Genomic DNA, 20091 nt, shown 5'->3' with positions numbered 1-20091 from the left:
CAGTGTGTGCGGCATGTCCTGCAGCGTGTGCGGCGTGTCCAGCAGCGTGTGAAATGTGTCCAGGTGTGTGGGTGGTGTGTTCCCAGAGTGTGTTTGATGTGTCCCGGAGTGAGTGCGGCATGTCCAGCACTGTGTACAGCGTGTCCAGCAGTGTGTGAGATGTGTCCAGGTGCGTGGGTGGTGTGCTCCCAGAGTGTGTTCGATGTGTCCCGGAGTGTGTGCGGCGCGTGCAGCAGTGTGTGCGGCGTGTCCAGCAGCGTGTGCGGCCTGTCCAGCAGTGTGTGCGGCGTGTCCAGGCCTGCTCCTGTTCCGCTCCTGGGTGCAGGGCTGTCACGTACAGATGGAGCCCTGTGAGCAGGTGCTGAGGCTGCATGGACCTGTCCACACATTAGTGCTCATTTAGAGCACCTCCATATGGAGATGAGCCCCCCACCTCCCAGGCCAACTGCATTCTACCTGGCCCCACACACACACACACACACACACACTCACACACACACACACACACACTGCATGCTAATGGGCCTCACTGCAATTAAAAGCAGCAGGGCCCGGCTGGGGTCAGGGGCACACTCTGCCCATGACTCTCATTATGCAGGGTCTTCAAGCACACGCTAATTACCGAGGATGATTTAATTAACGGCACGGTGATACCCGCCACTTGTAATTAAGTGTCCAAATATGCATCTTACAGTAGTGAACATCTCCTATCTATAGCACACTCATCGGTGCTTCCCACGCACACGTAAAGCTAAGAGAAAACACATAAATCAAATAATCACATTCGTTTTTAAGCAAACAGTCATTTCTACAGATGTTTACTGATTGTTTTAAACTGTGTTAATACACAAAGATTCACATACCACACATATTTAGGTCCTGGCATCTGGTTGTGGTTCTGTCACAGATTATTTCCCATAAATTTTCCCATTTAGCATCTGGAGAGAGCGTGCGTGTGAAGCCTTCATTCAGTGGCACTCTTGTTTGTTTTCATTAATGATGTAATTCGTGTAGCTAACCAGCAGTAAAATGAGACCGAGCAGGATCGTGTTTCCCAGCGAGAGGGTGAGTGTGAACCCGTCTGGCCTGAGCTCGGTGACAGACACTGCGCCGGTGTTGTCTGGGAGCAGCACTCCCGCTTGAGCATCCACGTGTGCTCACGGAGAGGTGGGGAAGAAAGACAGATGGGAGAAATAGGCCTGTTGGCCTCAAGTTAGGAGTGAGTGGAGCTGATTTCCATCAGCTTTCATTTCATTTTTAAACTAGAGGTTCAGATCAAATTCAGAAAGCGATAGATAGATAGATAGATAGATAGATAGATAGATAGATAGATAGATAGATAGATAGATAGATAGATAGATAGATAGATAGATAGATAGATAGATAGATAGATAGATAGATAGATAGATAGATAGAACCTTGTTAAAGGTATATACACACACACACACACACAAAGTGAGAGAACATTGGTATGGAGACACCAAAACACACACCTCAGAGGGGCAGTCTGAATTACACACAAAACACACTCAGCTGAGGCACCTACCACCACAGGAGCACCACCATGACAGTCACCAGGCTGTCACACACACACACACACACACACATGCATCTCATTTCATAATCAAACAAAACAGAAAGTTCAAAAGTTTGCATCAATTAAACGTGTCACCTTTAAAGTGCACTGGTTTTTATCAGCTTTCTGCTTCTTCCAGACATGCTCATTTGTCACTGCTCACACCCACACACACACTTCGGCACATATAAACACGTGCACACCTGCGGAAATGCACACACTGAGGTGTGCAGATATTCTGCAGTGCAGAGAAAGTCTTTCAGTGACAGAATGCTGCATCGTGAGTTTATATGCACTGATAAATGTGAGCTCACACTCGTCACTTACCAAACAATAGAGTTCTTCTGACCTGCCCTTTAAAGCTGGTTTGTACTCTATGAAAATGTATAAAAAGACTTTTATTTTACAGAATAGCAGTTTTGTCATCATTAGCCTGTATTTTTTTCTTAGTCTGAGAAGTACTTTTTAAAATGTAATAAACGAAAGTGATGAGATTGGGGCTGGTGGGCGGAGCTGGTGGGCGGAGCTGGTGGGCGGAGCTGGTGGGGGTGGTCTGCAGACACTGTGTCCAGACCAGAGCAGCTGACCCCTTTGTGTCACACACTCAGATCCAATCAATGTGCTGAAATCAAACCCATCGGGTCACCTTTATTATTCTGAGAGAGTGAGACAGAAAGAGAGAGAGGGAGATGAAACTGAAAATACTGCTGTGAAATACTTGCATTCAGCTATATTTAGTTCAGCCATACATTAACACTTCAAAAAATGCAGAGTTTTCACACCATGAAAATTTGCTGAAGTGCCTTTAGTCAGAAGTCGATATCAATGTTAGACTGCATGCCAAGTCATTAAAAAAGAGGTGTCCTTCGTCACAGTTCAGAATTCACGGGTCAAGGACAAAACTCTAGAGTGCTTTGTATACTTTCTGTAGATGTCATTGTGAAGCTTGCAATCTCATATTTTTCAGTTATCCATTTCATGAAATGTTTAGCACAGTCACTACGCAGCATAAACTCTGAAAAAAAAGCTTTTTATGAAGACTGCATTTCAAAATATCATGTTATGGAAACATAATATAATAATAGTAGTAATAATAATAGTAATATCTTCTCATGTCACGAGGAGGATGTTTTGCACACATTGCATGGACATGTGTGGGAGAAACGTTTAAATTGAGTAGGATGGGAGAGCGTCCTCACTGACACCACTATGGAAGTGCTATCGGCCTACGGCTGTCCTGCTGTGGGCCAGGGCAGACGAGCACTGTGCTGAACCAACCAATCGCAGCGCAGAACAGAATGATACACTCATTCAGATTTAGCCTCACATATAGCAAGCATGGGCTGCCACTCAGAAAACAGATATAATCCAAAACACTTTTGTGTCCGGGACACTCAGGTACATGTATGCAATGTAGAGAGTTCTACACATAAATGTATTTTCCTTACCAAAATCAAGTTAAGGCAGCTCAGCATTTTAAGACCAGGTTGTACCACCAATATTCATTTCAGGTGGTGCATAAGCAATTTCATTCCACAAATCAAGAGAGAGGGAAAAAAAAAACAGACACATGAGTAATGATGATGACTAATCTATAACATCATAACTCTGGTATTGTCGGGCTGTCACTTTTTCATAAGAGAGATTAAAATATAGTTGTGTTGATAGGAAGTAATTTATTAAAAAGTGTCATTAGGCTTATTTACAAGCCAATTCTGAACTCCTGCCAGTAATACCATTATCTGCACTGCTGAAGCTCATTAGGTTATAAAATACAAAATAGTAATTGTAAGACAACAAACGAAGTGGGTTTTTTCCTTGGGCCTTTCTAAATGAAGCTCTCGGGTTTTGGACGGCCTGTATGCCTCTCTCGGGCTTCCTTGGTTTGTGCTACTGCAGCTCAGCATACAGTCACAGTCAGAGTCACAGTTATAGTCAGAGCCACAGCCAGAGTCACAGTCAGAGTCACAGTTATAGCCAGAGTCACAGCCAGAGTCACAGTCAGAGTCACAGCCAGAGTCAGTTATAGTCAGATCCACAGCCAGAGTCACAGTCACAGCCAGAGTCACAGTTATAGTCACAGTTATAGTCAGAGCCACAGCCCCAGTCACAGTCAGAGTCACAGTCAGAGTCACAGTTATAGTCAGAGCCACAGCCAGAGTCACAGTCAGAGTCACAGCCAGAGTCACAGTTATAGTCAGAGCCACAGCCAGAGTCACAGTTATAGTCAGAGCCACAGCCCCAGTCACAGTCAGAGTCACAGTTATAGTCAGAGCCACAGCCAGAGTCACAGTCAGAGTCACAGTTATAGTCAGAGCCACAGCCAGAGTCACAGTCAGAGTCACAGCCAGAGTCACAGTTATAGTCAGAGCCACAGCCAGAGTCACAGTCAGAGTCACAGTCAGAGTCACAGTTATAGTCAGAGCCACAGCCCCAGTCACAGTCAGAGTCACAGTTATAGTCAGAGCCACAGCCAGAGGCATGTGTGAGTGTAAACAGTGGGCCTACAGCTTCCTTCAGCATTGACATCCTCTTAAAGGTAGCATGAAATTGACAATATTGGAATGTGCAAAACATTCATTAATCTCATGTTAAAGTATGCACACACACACACACACACACACACTTTAACATTACACTCTGCATATGTAACCAGTATTATGTACATGTTATATGGAACTAAGAACTAAGTGTACAGATTCAGGAGATGAACTCTCCTCTCTGGTGTGTAGAGGGTTCCTCTGACCCCTAATAATAATCAGAATCATCTCTGTCACTGTGCTCCCTGCCAGAATGTCAGCTCAGTGTACACAGTGAAGCACGGCAAATGAATCTGCAGATTAACATCACTTCACACTGTGCTCATACCCCTTTGTGTTTAATGTGATAATTAAAAACTAAGGACAAATATTGGTACAGAGATTAACAGGAGTCATATTTGCTTAAAGATTATGTGGAATTAGATTCTCTCATGTCAGAGAACTTCCGTGCTGGTTTTGACATAGGTGATAATGATTATACAGATATATATATATATATATATTGCACCACTGTACTGAACAGACTTCAATCATGTCAGATTTGTATCCAAAGAATGTTCTCAAAAGGTCGGCCATTACATTGGTTCTTAAACGCCCCCCTAACCAACTGAGTTTTCACACGTTCAATATTTGCGTTTGCCTAAAAAAAATCAAATCAACAATGGCAACAGTGCTGGGTCTGCACCAGAGGTGAGTGTGCACGCCTCCCGTCTCCTCCGGCTCCGCGGCCCACAGTGCCTGCCGACACACAGAGGCGCAGTGTGTTCGTTAGGGGGATCTCAGCACACCTCTCCACCAGTGCTCTGGCAGGTGTACCAGAAGCTGATCAGATGCTTGAGTAACACGCACACATGTCCCCTTGGGTACGGAAACCAGGACGCAAGGTTCCCTCCACGGGATTCGGGCCCTTAAATGACACGTTCAGTCATGCTGTAGGAGAGTGAGTGAGGACAGACAGAGAATGTGTGAGTTTTTGTGTGTGTGTGTGTGTGTGTGTGTGTGAGAGAGAGAGAGAAAGAGAGAGAGAGAGAGAGAGGCCCTTAGTGAGTTGAGATGCAGCTGGAAGGCACCATTAGGAGGAACTGGGAGGCATTTGAATAAATCGAGTCATTAGGTAGCTGCTTGTGAGAGAGCCATCACCACCTGACAATCCAGCCGAACTCTCTCTCTCTCTCTCTCTCTCTCTCTCTCTCTCTCTCTCTCTCACACACACACACACACACACACATGCATGTGCACATGCGCGCACATGCACGCACACACACACGCACGCACGCTCACTCTCACGCGCCCTCCTGCAGTTCTACAGGGCTTCACAAACCTGTTTCCTAAAATACAGACCTTCTGGAGAGACAGACTCTCACTGTCACTCCTATCACTTTCAGGATCTTTCCTTTTTATTTTTTACTTGCTACATATGGCTAAGGCACTCTTAAACATATGGGCACTAGGATGCCTGTACACACAACTCAGCTTTTATTGACAGTGTATCATGCGTTTACGTTAACCTTGCGATAAAGACCATGGGCTTTCTTTCATGCATGTGCAAAGACTGTGGTTGCATCCTAAAAGCAGCACTGTGACACATTTAGAGTTTCACACCGTGCAGTGTGTGTTTGGGTAGTGTCTTTCCTTGCACAATGCAAAGCGACCGAGTAAGGGAGGGGTATCACAGAGGAAGAGGAACACAAGGGCAGGAACTGCCATCTTCGCGGACATTCAAAGACGGCGGCGATTTTAAGACGTCAGCGCGTCACGACCGCTTGAGCCGTGGCGCCTAGTGACCGGGTTGTGGTTGCAATGAAAGCCGGCAGTGTGCACAGACGGGGTGCATGCTGGGAATGCAGTGCGGTGTCGTGGGTAAAAACAAACAAACCTCACGCCTCTGTATGGCACTGGGTGGATGGCATTACAAACAGCTATAAAACATCCCCTCTGGTGGCGCGCCACAGCCTGATTAATTGCAAGGTTGTAGGTCTTAGAAAGACAGGCACAAGGGAGGTGTACGCCACACGGCCGAAAGGGCTGCTGCCGTGCTGGTGTGCAGCACCCACACTTGATTTTGTTACGACCGCACCCAGTGTGCAGCGGCTTCACAGAGAAACGGCTGGGCTTGTCTCTCACCAATGACCTCCATTTTCCTACCAGGTTCAGTCCCAGATGCAGCTGTTTGAAAGCTATGACAGCAACACTGTTGTTAAACTCCACGTCATTAAACCCTTTTTGCGCATAAGGGTTCCGTGTTTCCGTGCGGAAACCGCATGTGACTTTGGACTGGACTTCATGCTTTTTCCGGAAAGAGAAGGCCTTCTTTGCTTTCCGACTTTAGAACAGGCAGTCTTACAGTAGTAAACACTTGTTTCAAACACATGGAGAGAGAGAGAGAAAAAAGCTGATATTCATAATTTTCAACCAAATGTTTATGTATAATAATTACAGCGGTGTCCTATGATCACGCAGCCTATAAATGAAATATGTTATGAATGAATTATGGATCAAAGGCGAAGAGAAGGGGAAACGGCCAGTCCACTAGCGCGGGCACCGCAGGTGGATATGCATGATTCATAGCGCACACCGAGCTCGAGTTCACGGCTCGGTTTGACGCCGGTTCATTTCGCGCAAACCGCAAACATCACGGACGGCCGGGACGGTTTTCCGTAAACACATTAAAGCGGTGAACTCAGAACCTTGGTTTGCGAGAGCAGTACTACCAGGCACGCTGAACGGTGTTGGAGCTAGGCTCCGGGACGCAGAGCTCCGTGGCACGGGAGGGTCCGAGATCAAACGCCTCTGGCAGTGGGTGCTTTAGTTTGCTGTCGCAGGCTCCTACGAGCGCCAAACGGTAGTCGTCGGCGGAGCCAATTCTGTCGTTTGTCTTTTGCTAGTGCTCTCTGGGTTGTTTTCTTTGGTTAAGAGGTCCCTTTGAGGGTGTTTTAACACTTCAAAGCAGGCTGCTCGGAGCAAGATGTGTGCCGGAGGTCTGAACTGCGCAAACACAGGCAGAGTTTAAGAGGTGAAATGTACTTACACACGCCATTGACTAATATCATAAACCGTGTATTAACCGCAATGTCATAAACGCCACAGACTGAGACAGTAACGGAAAGACAAAGCGAAACTCGTTTTCGCTTTCATCCATGTTTATAGAATTGTCCCATAAATTTGTGTTTATGTGTGTGTGTGTGTGTGTGAGAGAGAGAGAGAGAGAGAGAGAGAGAGAGAGAGAGAGAGAGAGAGAGAGAGAGAGAGAGAGAGAAACAAAACTGCATTATTATCTGAGTATTGTTATTGGCGGAGCAGGGAGACTTCGAGGGCTAGCTGACCTACGGTGGACTACAACACCTCCCAGTGGCCAGCAGCACAACGTGTAGTGTCACTCTGTCTCACTCCCTCTCCCTCTCACCCCTCTCTCCCTCTTTTGCTGTTTCACACACACACACGCACACAAAGAGCAGCTTTCTTTGAATCATATTTCTGGTTTCTGGGTCTGTGGGAGCGAGAGAAGAGCAGGAGCGAGATCTATTCTCCCTGGCAGCCTTAACAAGCCGGATTAAATTGCTAGTCCTTTATGTGCCCGTGACAAATCTATTTATGTAATACTTTTGATAGCTATCGATTGGTGCAGTGGTGCAACTTAAAAGGTGGAGAAAAATGAGCTTTCAAAGCTAGCGTGGCGGCTGGAGATGGCCGTTAACCCACGCTGTAATGAGGAGCCAGGGACAGTGGGGAGTAACACGCTCCCACGCCCACGGAGGGGCTTCCCTACACGGATGACCTATTATGAGCTTATACACCATAGTGAATAACACGGCATCCCAAAAGCTAATATATATTTTAGATACTAGTTAATATTTTATATTAGATTGTCGCTCGTGGTTTTCTGAGTAGCTTGTTGCAATCAGAGTCTCTGCAGCTGACAGAGGTGTGTGTGTGTGTGTGTGTGTGTGTGTGGTGTGCAGGTCCTGGCTGTTCTCACACACTCAGGTGTGTGGGTGTGTGTGTGTGTGACCTTGGAGTGGTGGCGCTGGTTAAACAGTGTGTCAGCGAGTCCGTTGGAGCGTGTCTGTGCCGATTATGAATGTTTCATTACTGCCACCTCAGCCTTTAGCGCTGAGCCTTTTCCTTTAAAGCGCGCCGACAAATCCGCTTTCTTCTCCATCTCTCTCTCTCCCTCCCTGTCCTCTTCCTCCACTCTCTTATTCTCTCATTTTTTCCCATCCCCAGTTTTCCGACCACTTTTTCCTTTTTCCCTGGTTCCTTTCTTTCTGTTCTGTTTCCTCTCATTCATTCTGACTCTCTCTCTCTCTCTCTCTCTCTCTCTCTCTCTCTCTCTCTCTCTCTCTCTCTCTCTCTCTCTCTCTCTCTCTCTCTCTCTCTCTCTCTCTCGCTCGCTCACTCCCTTGTTGTGATGACTCTCCAGACAGAGGAGAGCAATTGTGCTTCAGCCAAAGTGCTCTTTTCTCCTGGTGGCTGAAAGCTGAGGCAGGTAGGAGAGCGCGTCTCCTTTCTGCCTCACTCCTCACCCTCCTCATAAAGGAAGAAAGGAATAACTCAGGGCTCCCGAGGTTTTTTGTCTAACGACAGCCTGAGCCTTTTTTTTTCCTGGAATATTACACCTACAGTGACAAGTGAGAACTGAGGCAAATTCCTAAAACAACGTCCCTGCACACACAGTAAAACTTTAGTCACTTTTGTTCCATACATAAACAACAAAAACAGCACCACCAACAAAACACTTTAATCTTCCTAATGTGCCTCCTTGTCCGTGAACATCACAGTGGGGATAAAATATGCTTGCTTAACCAAACCGCATAAGACATCAGACGCATCAAATACCTGCCACACCTGCACTCAAACACACTCGCAACCGTCAGGAGGACAAAAAAAGATCAACAACAACAACAAAAGTGAAAGGATGTATTGCTCGTCTTGCTTGGAGAAGGAGTGCAGGAACACTAGCCGGATCCGCGCCCAGCCAGTCCCGCGCCTTCACAGAATTCAGCAAATATCGTTCATGCACACAGCTCCAGAAGGCACCAGCAGCAGTACAGTGGCACATGCAGATTCCTTTAGTGAGCAAAATTGAGATTTTTTTTTTCTCATTAACAAATTGTCAATACGTACAATGACCCTAAAAATCTATCAGCGAAGTCATAAACTTGGCTAGAGTCAGCGACCGAATTTCACAGAACTAACATTGACTTTATAACAGCACCTAATAAATATTGACCTACATTTTAATCACATGTTAATCTTCAGAGCTGGAGAGATGGCAGTTTATGGTTGGCAGTTGGATGATAAATTTTCCCACTCTCCCATATCTATTGAGTGTATCCTCAGAGAGCAATAGGATTGATTATAATCATTAAAAATATCTACAGACTTTGGCATTTCACAGGTCACTAAGGCGGTGAAACTTTTAGAATAAGCCGTAATTATTTTTCTACAGCCAATATTAATTTCACAAGTATAATACACTAAATATACTTGTAGTAGGCGTTATCGATCAGCCAAATTATATGCTTCCGGGGTCCAGTGTAAACATCATAATGTACGCACATATATATTCACAGTAGTTTCCCTCTTTGTAGCTTCTGTGCTATTACTCAGTGTTCAGTGTGACTGTTCCCACAACACTAATAACACTATAAAACTAAAAAATACTAGAATACAATAGTCATTTTTTATTTTCAGCTCCCGTCTCTCTGCAGTGAGCGGTGAGTAGCTGTAGCCGCCTGTCTCAAAGCTTTGAACGGCCGTTAGAACCAAGCCACAACTTCACCACAAGCGGCTATTGTTCAAAGCCACAGGGTATCGCTGAACGGAGAGAGGTCGACCGGCCTCTTTACAGCTAATTATCATATTTAAAAAGCAGTAATACTGAGCCAACAAAGTGAAATTAAAAGCTAATTTCTGTGTTGTAATCGCTCCATGACCTGCAGATATTAAGCACCTGGCCTCCAGTAAGGCCGCGCAGCCTGTGTGTACAAGACCCAGGCTGACCGGGCAGGAGAGACCCCCCACAGGTCAGAGAGCAGCTCGCCATTAACGGCAGTCTGTAATAAGCACTAACGCCGGCTTTGGCGTGGCTCATTCTGTTATAATCCCCTTCACACACACTCACTCAATCCAGTTCCACTTGAAACAAAAAGATGAGAGGTGAGGTGCATATTGGGAGTCTGTCCAAATGTGGGATGATTTGGCGTGTGCTCAGAGATTTGGTTTCTCAATGCAGACTCACGTAGGTGTGTGTGTGATAGGGTTTGTTACCTCTCAGTGCCACATGTGACCTTTTCTCCATGCTCTGCGCCGAACAGCACGGCCAGGTTAACGCCAACCGGTTGGTTACATACTGAGACTCTCAACACTGAACTTTTTATTTTTCTAAATGTAGCTGACAGATGCTTTAGGAGATATTTGGACAGTTACAGTAATATGCTAGAATTATGTCAGGGGGCTGCAAGTGGACTAAAGGAGATGGGTGGGTGTGTGGGTGTGTGTGTGGGTGTGTGTAAGAGGCTTTACTGCGCACAGGTTCAAGGTTGGACTCTGAAAAACAGCCACCTCTCTTCTTGCTCAGCACTGAAAGGAAATGTATTGATTAACTATCAAACGATTCGGATATGGTGATCGATAGGGCTTTGTGGGAAGACCTCAGAGGACTGTCAGTTTCCGCTAGGAAAAAAAAAAAGAAGTAAAAAACCCCCCATCCCCTCATGAATCCTTCACTGCCTCAACCACAAAAGAAATCTTTACCGCTCCTGTAAGGCCTCGAAGGCCTTGGCCCTAGCGGCAGATCCCAGGGCAGTAGCCGCGTCAGCCGGGATGGGTCGCTTCTCCAGGCCCCCCTGCTCCGACACCTCCTCTGCAGGCTGGCTCCGGCTCTGGCTCCGCCGCCATTGACCAACGGGGTGGTCGTTGGTGTCTGGCTCCCTGTGCCAATCAATCAGGAACCTTAGCCGTTCACCAAGCGCTGTTCGGACTTGGCCGAGTATCGAGCCTTCGCGTGCAGCCAGTCTCAGCATGGCCAAAGCGACAGAAGAAATGCAAGATCTGCTCAGCAGTCCCCTCCTAAAGCCACTGCACTTGTGGTCCTCGTAACCGAGACCAGTGGCAGAGCATGCCTTCATCTCCAGCTAAACCTCACTCTCATCTGTCTGACTGGGTGTAGCAGTCCTTACTGTACCAGATACTGTGCCTAGACGCAGCTGGTTAAAACGGGACTTTCTGCTAGCTGGCAGCGGTTGGACGACTGCTGTTGGTTATACAGTGAGACTGTCTCACTGTTAGCCATGAAAACAGAGGCCTCCTCCTTAGACTCCCTGTCACCTGTGACAAACTGCCATTTGTTTACTCTGGTTTTCTCCTTGTTCTGAGTAGTACGCGTTAGTAAGTGGTTCATCTTGGAAGTCAAGTGATGTTTTAACCTTGGTTCAGGGTAGTTCTGCAGGGAACTTACTGTACAAACCAGTGTTGATCCGTTGAGGTTTTTTTGCGCCGGAGGGATTGGTGCACCAGCAGTGGGACAAGTTTCCTGTGTTCAGGCCGTTTGTAAACAATCCGCCGTGTGCCACCTGGCTCTGAAATGCCACGTGTGTTCTCACTTTATCTGACCTTGTCCTCGGACACCCACAAACACTCTAGCACTCTCTCTTCCCCCCACACACTCCCTCTTCCTGACACGCTCACCCACACACACACTCCACCAGTCTCTCTTCCCCAGACGCGCACCCACACACACTCTAGCACTCTCTTCCCCCCACACACTCCCTCTTCCTGACACACTCACCCACACACTCCACCAGTCTCTCTTCCCCAGACGCTCACCCACACACTCTAGCACTCTCTTCCCCCACACACTCCCTCTTCCTGACACGCTCACCCACACACACACTCCACCAGTCTCTCTTCCCCAGACGCGCACCCACACACACTCTAGCACTCTCTCTTCCCCCCACACACTCCCTCTTCCTGACACACTCACCCACACACTCCACCAGTCTCTCTTCCCCAGACGTTCACCCACACACACTCTAGCACTCTCTCTCTTCCCCCCACACACTCCCTCTTCCTGACACACTCACCCACACACTCCACCAGTCTCCCTCTTCCCCAGACGCGCACCCACACACACTCTAGCACTCTCTCTTCCCCCCACACACTCCCTCTTCCTGACACACTCACCCACACACTCCACCAGTCTCCCTCTTCCCCAGACGCTCACCCACACACACTGTAGCACTCTCTCTCTTCCCCCCACACACTCCCTCTTCCTGACACACTCACCCACACACTCCACCAGTCTCCCTCTTCCCCAGACGCGCACCCACACACACTCTAGCACTCTCTTCCCCCCACACACTCCCTCTTCCTGACACACTCACCCACACTCCACCAGTCTCCCTCTTCCCCAGACGCGCACCCACACACTCTAGGACTCTCTCTTCCCCCCACACACTCCCTCTTCCTGACACTCACCCACACACTCCACCAGTCTCTCTTCCCCAGACGCGCACCCACACACACTCTAGCACTCTCTCTTCCCCCCACACACTCCCTCTTCCTGACACTCACCCACACACTCCACCAGTCTCTCTTCCCCAGACGCACACCCACACACACTCTAGCACTCTCTTCCCCCCACACACTCCCTCTTCCTGACACGCTCACCCACACACTCCACCAGTCTCTCTTCCCCAGACGCGCACCCACACACACTCTAGCACTCTCTCTTCCCCCCACACACTCCCTCTTCCTGACACTCACCCACACACTCCACCAGTCTCTCTTCCCCAGACGCGCACCCACACACTCTAGCACTCTCTCTCTTCCCCCCACACACTCCCTCTTCCTGACACTCACCCACACACTCCACCAGTCTCTCTTCCCCAGACGCTCACCCACACACTCTAGCACTCTCTTCCCCCCACACACTCCCTCTTCCTGACACGCTCACCCACACACACACTCCACCAGTCTCTCTTCCCCAGACGCGCACCCACACACACTCTAGCACTCTCTTCCCCCCACACACTCCCTCTTCCTGACACACTCACCCACACACTCCACCAGTCTCTCTTCCCCAGACGTTCACCCACACACACTCTAGCACTCTCTCTCTTCCCCCCACACACTCCCTCTTCCTGACACACTCACCCACACACTCCACCAGTCTCCCTCTTCCCCAGACGCGCACCCACACACACTCTAGCACTCTCTCTTCCCCCCACACACTCCCTCTTCCTGACACACTCACCCACACACTCCACCAGTCTCCCTCTTCCCCAGACGCTCACCCACACACACTGTAGCACTCTCTCTCTTCCCCCCACACACTCCCTCTTCCTGACACACTCACCCACACACTCCACCAGTCTCCCTCTTCCCCAGACGCGCACCCACACACACTCTAGCACTCTCTTCCCCCCACACACTCCCTCTTCCTGACACACTCACCCACACTCCACCAGTCTCCCTCTTCCCCAGACGCGCACCCACACACTCTAGCACTCTCTCTTCCCCCCACACACTCCCTCTTCCTGACACTCACCCACACACTCCACCAGTCTCTCTTCCCCAGACGCGCACCCACACACACTCTAGCACTCTCTCTTCCCCCCACACACTCCCTCTTCCTGACACTCACCCACACACTCCACCAGTCTCTCTTCCCCAGACGCGCACCCACACACACTCTAGCACTCTCTTCCCCCCACACACTCCCTCTTCCTGACACGCTCACCCACACACTCCACCAGTCTCTCTTCCCCAGACGCGCACCCACACACACTCTAGCACTCTCTCTTCCCCCCACACACTCCCTCTTCCTGACACTCACCCACACACTCCACCAGTCTCTCTTCCCCAGACGCGCACCCACACACTCTAGCACTCTCTCTCTTCCCCCCACACACTCCCTCTTCCTGACACTCACCCACACACTCCACCAGTCTCTCTTCCCCAGCCGCTCACCCACACACTCTAGCACTCTCTTCCCCCCACACACTCCCTCTTCCTGACACGCTCACCCACACACACACTCCACCAGTCTCTCTTCCCCAGACGCGCACCCACACACACTCTAGCACTCTCTTCCCCCCACACACTCCCTCTTCCTGACACTCACCCACACACTCCACCAGTCTCTCTTCCCCAGACGCGCACCCACACACTCTAGCACTCTCTCTTCCCCCCACACACTCCCTCTTCCTGACACGCTCACCCACACACTCCACCAGTCTCTCTTCCCCAGACGCGCACCCACACACACTCTAGCACTCTCTCTTCCCCCCACACACTCCCTCTTCCTGACACTCACCCACACACTCCACCAGTCTCTCTTCCCCAGACGCGCACCCACACACTCTAGCACTCTCTCTCTTCCCCCCACACACTCCCTCTTCCTGACACTCACCCACACACTCCACCAGTCTCTCTTCCCCAGACGCTCACCCACACACTCTAGCACTCTCTTCCCCCCACACACTCCCTCTTCCTGACACGCTCACCCACACACACACTCCACCAGTCTCTCTTCCCCAGACGCGCACCCACACACACTCTAGCACTCTCTTCCCCCCACACACTCCCTCTTCCTGACACGCTCACCCACACACTCCACCAGTCTCTCTTCCCCAGACGCTCACCCACACACTCTAGCACACTCCCTCTTCCTCACACGTTTTAGTGCTACCTCATGTTTACATGCCTCACATCATTAGCCAGCCTCCCTCAATATCAGACAAAAAACAAGCAGAGTTTCATCTCTCTCTCTCTCCCTCCTGAGCACATTCATTACACAGTGACATTTTTACTGCCTCTCCAGCCTCTATCCCAGCTCATCCCTGGAGAGAGGCAGAGAGAAACAGAAACAGGAAGAGAACAGGGAAGAGGAATTCACTGAGGCCAGCTCCACCCTGACACATACTGGATGTACAAATTAAGCAAATAAAGATTTATTTCATTTATTCATTTGAGAGATTACATTTATTCATCTCTCACTGGGCCACAGCGAGAACCACCAAACACACACACACACAGCTTTTATCAGAACATCTTGGCCATCTGGTGGGAGGCTGATGTCAGAACCCTGCCAGTCTCTGTACTGGTTCAAAATTGCATCACAATTTCCTTGTACAGTGGTGGGTGGGTGTGTGTGGGTGTGTGAATGAGAGACAACAGAGATAGGTCATGTGCATTCAGGGGGCATGAAACCTGAGTGCACATTACACAACACACGCACACACACAGAGAGAGTGTTTGGTCTTTAGTCAGTTCCTTTTCATGTTGCTTAACTTGAGGATATGGTGAAAAATGCACAAGCAGGCAATGAGTTGCATCTGAAACAGGTTACAGTTGCTGTTTTTCAAAAAAAGATGCTTCATCTGCATTCAGACATTACGGTGTGGAATTCCTCTGTCCATGCTCCTCTGTACCCTGGCCTGGGCCTGCCTCCCCGGCTGTCTGCGCTATCGATTCCACTGGCTGCCCAAGCACGAAAATGCAAGACAGCTCTGCCGTATGATTGGTTTCTGGATGTGTCAATTACTCTACTGGAGCGAATAATGCACGTGACAGGCAGTTTGTTTATGGAGCTGCTCCGGGTCATGGTCAGAGCGGCGCTAAACACACAGGCCCCTGCGCTGGGGCCTGCTCGCTGTCTGAGCGGCTCAGCCCTCTGAGTTGTGACCGACCGAAGCAATGCGATGGACAATCCCTGCCTTCCACTGTAAGGCTTTCCAGTTTTTCCTTCTTCTTCTTCCCCCTCTCGAGGCCTTTCTGAGACTTCTGCACCGAAGTGCCCATCAACAAGGCAAAGTTTAATTACCTGTGCTGTCAGTGATAAGAGCGCTGCTAGGAGGTGACTTCTAATATGACTGCAGAGTGCGTACATGACAGACTGAAGGAGGTCCCTGTGCACTGTAGGATCTGCTCACAACCAGGTCCAGCTATGCAAGGTCGTGGGTGTGGTGTGCTGGACTGGCTTCATTAAAACTACAGGACCTCCTGGATCACTGTTACCTTAAACCACATTTTCACGTTTTTATTTTTATTTATAATATATATATATATATATATATATATATATATATATATATATATACACACACACACACACACACACACACACACACACACACACACACACACACACTTTATTTTGCGGATGAAAATACATTTCAGACTGTATCCAATATTTCGACAGACTCAAGTGTGTGTGCGCATACTGATTTGCAGCACACCATGGACACTTCTGTACCATCTCCAGTCATGACATACTTTCAATAACAGAAGACTGTTGAAAACACTTTTTATGTGGACGTTCAACTAAGAAAAGAAATTGAACACGAGTTTACAGGAATTTCCTAGGAATTTGCACAAGCTAATTCTTAGGAAAAGCTACAACTGTAAAAGTTAGGATGTGGTGAGATTTGATGTTGGTATCTTTTCTCGTGACGTCACGCGCATGCGCCTGTAATCCAGTCGCTATTGTCTATGATAATTCCGACAGATTCTTTGTGAACGTTGACAGAGTACACAATCAACACAAGATGATACTGAAGAAAGCTATAATCAGTCTTTGTTCATCTCTCTCTCTCCAGGTCCTGTAACTCTGGAATGCGTCTGGCTTAGACTGACCCATGGCACCAAGACTGCCCCAAAGCACAACCTCTCCAAAGTCCAATCCCCTTATAAAACAGAGGAAGAAGAGGAAGAACACAGCAGGTGTAAAAAGACCAATCCTGGTGCCATTGTTCAGTCTCCAGTGCCGACCTGCCCCCTCCTTAAATCAACAGGTCTCCGCACGGGCTGCCGTCTCCAGGGGAAATGACCAACACCACCATATACAGGGGGAACGACACCAACATTCTCCAAACTAAAAGGACAATTATTTTAAAAAGAAAAAGAAAAAAAAAAGACGAGCTCAAAGAGAGAAATTCCAGCTGAAATTTCGTAAGACTGCGAGACTTTTTGCCCTCAGGCAGCATGGGCGCTCCTGTTGTCCTCAGAGTTGCTGCTTCATTGTAATTAGCATTAGCATAGCATTTTGTAAAAGATGAGCCTAGCTGCGATCTGGAGGCAGATAGGATTACGAATTATAATAATATTCAGAAACATAAGCTCATTAGTTCTGCACCCAATGTAATGTATAACATTGTACAGCATATCTAAACAGGCAGATTCTTAGGATGTTTCAGTGGTCATGTCTGTAAATAGAAAACTACAAACATACGTTTCCGCCACATCGTAATTTTGGTACAGCATTTATTTACTCATGTCAACCTATAGATTCAATGGACAATAACAACAACTCAATTCCAAAGGTTGTGGTGAACATTAGTGCAGAGTGCACCATGGAGATTCACCTTTAACACGGCATTTTCTTTCTCAGAGCATATTTACCAGAAAAGCCCCTACATGGAACACGTGGTGCTAGCCTACACTTGTTCGGAGAGCGGTGTACAGTATTCATGAGCCAGCTGGAATGGGTGCGCAGGTGGAACGCGAGAGGATGCCACGGCCCGGTAGTTCCTGGGAGGAGCGGTGCCAAACGCCGACTGCGCCCCCGTCTCTGCTCGGGCAGGCGCCGTGCTGGCTGTGGTACGCGACCACATCCGTGCAGAGCAGCAACCACCAGGATCCTCCATGTGGCTGGACTTGGCAGCTTTTTGTACAGTATCACACAGACTACTCTATTCCTTTTTGTTTCTCTCTCTCTCTCTCTCTCTCTCTCTCTCTTTCTAATCATTTTAAAAAAGAGAGAGAGAGAGAGAGAGTCCCCCCCCCCCCCCCCCCCCCGCTGGTGGAACACTCCGTGATGGCCTGGGCGGGGTTGGGGGCGGTCACAGTGTCTGAGGGGCGGTGCTTCTCTCGCGGACCAGCTTCTCGCTTAGCTCCCACAGGTGGAGGGCGGCAGCAGCATCCTGGGCCTGCGCAGAGGGCACGCAGCGGAAGCAGTTGTTGAAGTACATCCCCCCGAGACCCTCCAGCTCCTCCGCCACCGCGCAGTACACCGTCGTGGCCGCGCCCTGTTGCTGCGGAAACACAAGGCAACAGCAAGCGTGATGTCAGAACACATATCTCAACAAAAACAGGGGGGAGCAAGAACACACCGGAACAACAAAGGGGACGCACGCAGGACAGTTTTCCAGAGACGTCGGCATTGGTCCCTGGACCGCCACAACATCAACAGAACATTCTAGAACAATAGCAGGCTAAGAGGGAGACTTCCGGCCTCCCATAATGTCTGGGGTTGGAGAATAAGACCGTTGAAGCGGACGGCTAGCCACCGCAGCGGAGACCGGACTCACAATCCAAGGACAACGGCTGTGAGTGTGTACATACAGACTTCCTAACTTCACTGTACCCACAACACATGGCCGTGAGAACCTGCATGCTGTCCTGTAGATGACTGACAAACCCTAGCCCACACGAAGCTCCTCTAAGGTTGGATAATGGCGAGGAATTCTGTAAAGGCGTTTTAAGGTTTGTGGCTGTCCACGTCCTTCGGGGTCGGGTGGCTGACGGAAGAAGCAAGACATGACGATAACAAAAATGAATCCTACTACACACTCGCTGTTTTCTTCTTTACGCCCAAGCAGGAAAGTCGGGATAAGTGAGGGGATTTGGCAGGCTTTACTGGCAGGTTACACACACACACACACACACACACGCACACATACACACAGTACAGATGTGTACACTGTACATAAGAGGAGCTTTGTGCTTTGAGGTAACGTCTGGCGCAGTCCGGAGAAAACTGGCCAACTGTCCATGCATCATGTAGCAGAGGATTTCTATACATTACTCAGTTAAAGACTTGTACTGCTGAAAAAGGCATCTCTGAACACACACACACACACACACACACACACAGCACTGACAGGTAAAATGAAACAAAACAAATATTTAAAAAACAAAACAAAACACCACCACCAAGTCTATGCTGCAGTACACCCTGATGCTTCTGTAACACAAACTCAATCCTTAAACGCTTCTGTAACATACAAGATGGGTCCTTCTGTAACGCGTCTGTAACACACAAACCCCACTCAGAGTCGCTGCTGTGTGGTACTGTGGGAAGTGTCTGAGACCAGCCTTTATCTTGGGTTTTCATTTATTCTCCTTGTAACTCGTTCACGTCCCTATGCAAGTGATTCTCCTATATGTAATCTCATAAATATCTCCTTTAGCCATTTTAGGTGCACAACAAGGATACATGCAAGGCTGCTATGTGTGCGAGGGTGACAAGTTCTCTGAAGGGTAACGATACCAGTGCCACTGTAACTTTTTAGTTTTAAGATGTTAAATGGCAGCAAAACAGTAAGTAGTCGACAAATTAAGACAAATTCGATGTTGTTATGACATTTTCTGTTAAATGTTTTCCTGAATAACTTGTACTCAATGCACGTTTGGACTAGACATGACAGATGTGTAGGAGTGGAGTCTGACTTCAGATCAGTCCTTTACATCTCACCCCTCTCCTTTTAAGACAGATGCAAGCGTGGAGTCTGACTTCAGATCAGTCCTCTAGATCTCCTCTTCTTTATGACAGCCAGTCTGCTTTCCGCTAGCCCAGACGTCATTGACAATGTTGACCACTCTTAAGCATGTATACAAAAACTGCTTCCACGGGCTGTAGTGGACTAATTACATGGGAGAGTCTGACCGGACCACAGGTCTGGACTGGGGGGGGGGGGGGGGGGGACTCCAAGCAGATGCCGCGCTCAGACACCCCCCCCCCCCACCCCCCGACTCTTCACGGCGTCCCCTCGATGAGGAGAGCCGGCACTGTCGCTTCACAGGCAGCTCCGGCAGGAAATTGACTTCTATAGGAGACACATGAAATGGGCCTGTTCTTTATCTTCACATGGCGCTGGGTGCCGGGTGCAGCCCAGGCTTCTGAAAAGCCCGCGCCAGCTCTGCTCGGCAGTCGGCTGGCAGGCATTGAGAGGAATGCCGTCTGATGCCCGG

At 48.8% G+C, this 20091-nt stretch overlaps 2 protein-coding genes across 5 annotated transcripts in view; one reads left to right on the top strand and one right to left on the bottom strand.

Annotated features, from left to right (window-relative positions):
• The window catches only part of mafb (MAF bZIP transcription factor b), a 63712-nt gene extending 46925 nt beyond the window's left edge, over nt 1-16787 (top strand). For all 3 annotated transcript variants that reach the window (XR_014123124.1, XM_081712104.1, XM_027001038.3), the window contains one exon: nt 16719-16787. Coding sequence is in view for 1 of the 3 variants with exons in the window: in XM_081712104.1 (XP_081568230.1) it covers nt 16719-16749 (31 nt within the window). In the remaining 2 variants the exon portion in view is untranslated. The remainder of the gene's footprint in view (nt 1-16718) is intronic.
• Nucleotides 16788-17365: 578 nt separating this feature from the next.
• Nucleotides 17366-20091, bottom strand: part of wwox (WW domain containing oxidoreductase) — a 135973-nt gene continuing 133247 nt past the window's right edge. For both annotated transcript variants that reach the window (XM_035536297.2, XM_035536300.2), the window contains one exon: nt 17366-18152. In XM_035536297.2, coding sequence (XP_035392190.1) covers nt 17961-18152 — 192 coding nt within the window. In that variant the 3' untranslated portion in view covers nt 17366-17960. The remainder of the gene's footprint in view (nt 18153-20091) is intronic.

This window comes from Electrophorus electricus, chromosome 4 (genome assembly GCF_041902795.1).
Source record: "Electrophorus electricus isolate QZ-2024a chromosome 4, ASM4190279v1, whole genome shotgun sequence".
NCBI lineage: Eukaryota > Metazoa > Chordata > Actinopteri > Gymnotiformes > Gymnotidae > Electrophorus > Electrophorus electricus.
Note: the sequence above shows the minus strand (reverse complement) of the source record. Positions and strands in the feature narration are given on the sequence as shown.